This window comes from Cucurbita moschata, unplaced genomic scaffold, assembly GCF_002738365.1.
Source record: "Cucurbita moschata cultivar Rifu unplaced genomic scaffold, Cmos_1.0 Cmo_Scf00006, whole genome shotgun sequence".
NCBI classification, from domain to species: domain Eukaryota; kingdom Viridiplantae; phylum Streptophyta; class Magnoliopsida; order Cucurbitales; family Cucurbitaceae; genus Cucurbita; species Cucurbita moschata.
Genome location: NW_019268522.1, coordinates 37217 through 43480, shown reverse-complemented (window position 1 = coordinate 43480; position 6264 = coordinate 37217). Strand labels below are relative to the sequence as shown.

General features: G+C 35.6%; 1 protein-coding gene across 1 annotated transcript in view; it reads left to right on the top strand.

Annotated features, from left to right (window-relative positions):
* Positions 1 to 862: 862 nt before the first annotated feature.
* Positions 863 to 6264, top strand: part of LOC111443912 (oligouridylate-binding protein 1-like) — an 8962-nt gene continuing 3560 nt past the window's right edge. The window contains exons 1-8 of the mRNA XM_023081759.1: positions 863 to 1128; positions 2494 to 2555; positions 2860 to 2962; positions 3208 to 3284; positions 3356 to 3417; positions 3520 to 3607; positions 3755 to 3830; positions 3976 to 4006. Coding sequence (XP_022937527.1) covers positions 1048 to 1128; positions 2494 to 2555; positions 2860 to 2962; positions 3208 to 3284; positions 3356 to 3417; positions 3520 to 3607; positions 3755 to 3830; positions 3976 to 4006 — 580 coding nt within the window. The 5' untranslated portion in view covers positions 863 to 1047. The remainder of the gene's footprint in view (positions 1129 to 2493; positions 2556 to 2859; positions 2963 to 3207; positions 3285 to 3355; positions 3418 to 3519; positions 3608 to 3754; positions 3831 to 3975; positions 4007 to 6264) is intronic.

The following is a 6264-nucleotide window of genomic DNA, read 5'->3' as shown; positions in this document are numbered from 1 at the left end:
TTTTTTTTTTTTTTTTTTTTTTTTTTTTTCTTTTTTGGTTTTTTTCCGGTTCGTTGAAATTGGGAATGAAGGGAGTTGTGTCGTTGTTGGGGTTCGAAAACAGATGATTCCCCAGAATTACACCAGATTCTAAGAATAGGAGCGATGGAGAATTGTGTTGACATTGTCAGCCATATTTGGTTCAGCCATCACCCACCAATCGTACACCCCTCACATTCTATAATCCATCAACGCTAATCCAACTATTTTATTCTATGTTCATGTTCTTTAAATCACACACATATCCTCCTATAATTACACTTTGAAAATGTTTTGGATTTCAAGTTTAAGGCATATTCTAAGATAATTAAAATGAAAAAAAAAAATAGTTTTTAAAAATCCAGCCGTTGTTGTTTGCATCGCATATAACACCAATTTCAATATTTGACATCTTACTTTAAAAACTCTCTCGGCTTTCTAAAACTTTCTTCTTGAATTGAGGTCAGAGGTTCGAACATACGTCGCTTAAAATGAATTAACTTAACTCATTTGTTGCGAGGAAGCAAGTGTCGCCCCATCGTAAGTCAGGTGGATTGTGACTTGAAAAAATATTTTAATTATTAATATGTTGTTAAAAAAAAAAGTAATAAATAAATTATAATACTAAAATAATATTTAAAAAAACCAAGGAAGAAAGTAAAATAGTGGTAATAAAAAATAGAGTGTGCAGCTGCAAGAGAAAAAGAAAAAGAAATGGAAATTTAATAATGATAATAATAATAATATTTATTTATTTTTGATAATTTTGTTGGATAATAGACGAAATGGATGTATATAAAAGGTTGGCAGTAGATCTGCTCTTTTTATTTGTCTGATACTCTGTATTGTGCTCTTCTTTCCTCTTTCTGCTCCCTCCTTCGAGGGTTTTTTTTTCTTTTTCTTTTTCTTTTTTTTCCCCCTCTTCTCTATTTTTTTTTTCTCTCTTTTTCTTTGTTTTTTCATTTTCGTCCCAAGACTCCCCACTTCAAGATCTTCGTCTCCTCCATTCAATCTCACTCTTCCTGGAAGATGCAGTATCAGAGGCTTAGACAGCAGGCAATGATGCAGCAGTCTTTGTATCCCCACCCCGGCCTCCTCGCTGCTCCTCAGGTTTCTATCTCTCTCTTTTACTTTTGTTTTTTTGTTTTTTTTTTCCGTTAAATTTGGTTGCAAGATATGTATCCTCTTCTGATCGATCCTTTATTTCTCAGTTTTTTATTACTCCAGCTTCAATCTCTCTCCCCAGCTATTTTCTTGAAATCTGATTTCATTTTATCTATAAGGTGTAATATGTTTTTTCCTCAATTTAATGGAAAACGGGAAGGATTTCACTAGAGAACTAAAAGTTCAATAGGTGATAAGATATCAATCTTGGAAAGGAGCCCCGTGGATTCAAAACAAATCCTCCAATTGGTTATAATCATGCCGACGAAAACATTTTCGCCAGGAGCTGTGCCAATAAGAGTCTTGTACTGTGTAGTATCCCAATTGAACTCTTCCCAAGTGATGCGTAAAAGTGCGTGATTTCTTTTCAACCACAACTTCCATGGCACAAGATTTTATAAATATGGTCACTGAGAAGCTTTTTTAGACTTCCTACCGAGGTCAAACGCCTGTAATAACACATACCAAAGCTCCTTTGTAGTTGGAAAATGAAGAAACAGTTGGCTTTGGGTCTTGGAGTTCTCTTAGCATAAAAGACAACACTTAGGATTGGAATTAAAAAATCATACATGATGTCCAGAGACTATATTTCTACCTAAATGAAAGAAGCACATGGACATTTGTCTAGTGTGAGTCGCCTTTTATCAAATCTAGTAACAATGTACTGTTTTCATGTTTTTTTTATGAGTTCGGTTTCGCCCCCTCCTATTTCACTTTGATTGGCCCATTTGTGCTCACATACATACATGATAACATTTGCATGTTAATGAGTAAGTAGATGACAATCGATTAACTAGATTTCAAATATTACTCCTTTCTATTTTTTTCTTCAAACAAGGAACGAGACTTTTCATTAATGCAATGATTAAAAGGTTAACTTCAAAGATACAAACTCCACGTGAGAGTGAACGAAATAATAATAATAATAATAATAACGAAAACAATACAAGACTGGAAGTAACTAAAATGCAACAATCCTCCTCTCTATTCTTCTTGTACAAATTGTTGCCATTATTAATCATTATGCGAGTCTTTGGAGCCATCCAGTATTCGTTCAGAAATATGATTGTTAATGTATCAGTATCATATTCATCTTTACATCCATGACAAGTCCTTGGAGATTTATTGCTGAAGCACGAGTCAATTGTAGTATTTTTCTTCATCCCTGTACTTAGAACGTTACCCATTGTCTGTTGGTTGAGTCTGTCAGTAACACTATTTCTACATGGGTGAGGAGCGCAGATATGTTTTTCTAGGAAGGTTCTGTTTTTCTTTTATCCTTTCTTGTTTTTTTACTTTTTTATTTTGCAGATAGAGCCCATCTTGAGTGGAAACCTGCCTCCTGGCTTTGATTCAAGTGCATGCCGCAGTGTGTGAGTGTTAAATAGATATTTTATTTCCTTTTTCCATTTTTTCATTTAGTTCATTTTAAATTTTAGATAGTAAGATAAGTCTTTATTTGGAATAACTTTCCCATTTTGCCTTCGATATAAGGTTCCTCCTTGGATTTGCCATTTGTTGATTGATTTCCATTGACACCTTATCATGTTCATTGTTTGCTAAAACTTATATCATTCTGGTTCGTATGTTGTTTGAATGCATTCAAGTACACTGATTTCTATTACATCTTTTATTGTTTGTAATTAGCCATCAATCTGAACTAATGAAAAAATATAGGTATGTTGGGAACATTCATCCCCAAGTCACCGAGCCTCTTCTTCAAGAAGTTTTCTCAAGTATTGGACCCATTGAAGGATGTAAGCTCATTAGGAAAGAGAAGGTGTGCTTTCCATTTAGACTATCATTTGGTGCTATACGAACTCTTTCCATTACGATAATAAGAACTTTACCATCGGTTATAACTTTTGGATTTTGTTGGACTGTTTCTTCCTCAAGTAACCAGTTGGTGGAATTATTTCAAATAATCCAGTGTTGTCTCACAGATCAGGATCTTCTTTGAACGTGTTTTTTGTTAAATAAATAGGTACTAATCTTCTATCTCAACTTTTCTTTCTATTTATGCAGTCATCCTATGGTTTTGTGGACTACTTTGATCGCAGATCAGCTGCAGTTGCTATTATTTCTCTCAATGGAAGAAACTTGTAGGTGAAATTCTTTCTTGTATTTTTATTGACATTAGCCGAGTCATATATTTCGATATAATTTCACACAGGTTTGGACAACCTATAAAGGTTAATTGGGCATATGCAAGTAGTCAGAGAGAAGACACATCTGGTTGTATGCTCAGATTGTTTCTTTTTCCTTCGATTCTGTTTCCAATTATGATGAGTTTGTAGCATGCGGCTGCTGACATTTTTATATGGTGTTTTTATGCAGGTCATTTTAATATATTTGTTGGTGATCTTAGCCCTGAGGTTACTGATGCTACGTTGTTTGCATGCTTTTCTGTTTATCCCAGTTGTTCGTAAGTTTGTTATCCAAATTTTTGTTATGAGTCAGTCTGCTTGGCTTATGTTCAATGTTTGAGATGCGGTAGAGCTTAACTTAATACTATTCAACTGAGAGCACCTTGCTCCAGCACCTCTAACCTTATTTTCCTTTAATACTTCAGGGATGCAAGGGTTATGTGGGACCAGAAAACTGGACGGTCGAGGGGATATGGTTTTGTTGCTTTTCGGAATGAACAGGTTTTGGAATTATTTCAATATGATGTTTTTACCCCTTCCTGAGTCGCCCATCCTTTTGTTACCAATGTAGGAAGTCTTGTATTTGTTTTCTTCAGATTATGTTCATAATTGTACTTCTATTGATAATTATTTATTCTGCTTTCAGGATGCTCAAAGTGCAATTAATGACATAAATGGTATTCCTACTCTCTCTCTCTTGTTTGGAAATCTTATGTTGTATATTTATCTATTTAGTGTCTTAACCATATCTTGTCTTGAATCATGCAAGTAAAGAATGCAACGAATGGCATTATTGGGGAAATGAGAAACAGAGTTAAAATTATCTTACGAGAAATGAGTATGGAAACTTGATGTGAAACCCCAAGGGAACTGGATATGAGAACCTCTTCCATTTAAGGTCCCCCAAAGATCATCCTTGAACCTTGAAACAATTTGGATCAAGTCAAAAGGAAAAACTAGATTTATATTACCTTCAGGTCAATGATCAACGAGCAAGGATATATATATATATATATATATATATATATATATATATATATTTAATTTTTTAATTTTTTAATTTTTGAAGTTTAAGGTTGTAAAGACTCCAAAAGGTTAGTGATCAATCAAACTTGAACGTTTATAGGGACACTTGATCACAGAGAATTGACAAAAGGGTTTGGGAAAGGTTCTCGGCTATTTAGAGTCGCTCAAACACTGAATTTATTTCATCGAAGTCTTAACTACAATGACCTGAATAAGGCATGTAAGTAATCTTTAGGGAGGCAACAACCGAAGAAGGAAAACACTATAAGATCTCAAACAAACAAGGAAAACAAAATCCTACCAACCCAATAAGGCAAGAACTAAACTAAGTAATGTGTACTTTAAACAGTATCTCCCAAATAAATCTTAAACAAATGTCAAATATAAGAGTTAATACAAGGCTTAGAGACAAGCTAAAAAATAGTCTTAAACTAGGACGTTTCTATAGGCCTCCCGAAGCTCTTCCTATTGGATTGTGTTCAAGTAGCTTGGGTTCTTTGGAAAAGATATCTTTGATGCAATCTTTGTAAGCTTTTTGAGCGTTTGAAAGGGAATTCGAATTGGCAATATAGGTTTGGATCTTATTTGGTTAATAGAGCCAAATGTTCAGTTATCAGTATTAATTGCAATTAGTCTAAGTTGGAATGTTGGGCCGCTTGGGTGGGCTGTGAGGTGGGGTCATTCCCTTTCTCGTACTTAGGTTTCCCCCTTGGTCATAATTTTAGAAGCATTTATTTCTAGGATCTTGTGTTGAAAAGGTTTAGAAATGATTATCTTCGTGGAAAATAAGTTTTCTCTCTAAGGGAGGAAGACGAACCCTTGTCATTTGGTCCTCAGTGGTTTCCCAGTCTATTTTCTTTCCTTGTTAGTCCCTGTGAACGTTTGCAATTCCTTGGAGGCAACGCATGCGTGATTTTTTTGTGAGAAGGGGTGGAGGAAGGGAAGGGTTCACATTTGGTTATTTGGGAGATGGTAGCGAGACCGGTAGAGTTTGAGGGTTTGGGTATAGGGAATCTTAGTGTGCACAATTAGGTCTTGTGGGTAAATGGTTAAGCCATTTCTCTCAAGATGTGGCATAAGGTTATTGTGGGTAAGATCCTTTTGATTGGTCTTCGAAGGAGATTTCAAGAGGTACTGCCAAAAATCCATGGAAAACTATCTCTGACAGGTTTCCTTCGTTTCCTAGTTTGTTCATTGTTACGTTGTGATAGGCTGAACACTTATTTCAGAAGACAATTGGCTAGGGGGTAGTTCCCTTTGCTCGTTGTTTTCCTTGACTTACCATCTTTCCTCTTTGAAGTTTTGTTATGTGCTCTATCCTATCGTCTTTTGGGAGTTCTTCGTCTATTTCCCTTGGCCTTAGTTGGCCCTTTTCTAATAGAGAGTCGATTGATGCAGTGGCCCTTTTGGCCTTGCTTAGGTTTTTTGCCATTTAGAAGAAGAGATGTTCGCTTTTGGAGCCTTGATTGAGCTCTCCCATTTTTCCTCTATTTTGGAAAATCAAAATTTCGAAGAAGGTTTATTTTTTTGTTTGTGAAATCTTTCAAGGCAGGGTTATACTCTGGATCGTGCTTAGAGATTTTTGCCCAACTTGATTGGGCCTCAGTGTTGTATCCTTTGCAAGGAAGCAGTCGAGGACTTGGATCATCTCCTATGGTTATGTCAGTATGCTAGATCGATTTGGAGTGGTTTCTTTAGGTTTTTTTTTTGTCTGGTGGCCAAGGAGTTGTAAATCCATGTTGGAGGAGCTTTGTTACCACGTCCTCTCGTGAAAAGGGTTGCCTACTATGGCTTGTTTTCCTGGGTGCTATTGTTTGGTTTGAGGTCTTTGGGGGGGTAGGATTTATAGAGGGTTGAGTGACCTTTAAGGGGTCTTTGGGGTATTTTTTTTTTTTTTTTTTTTTTTTTT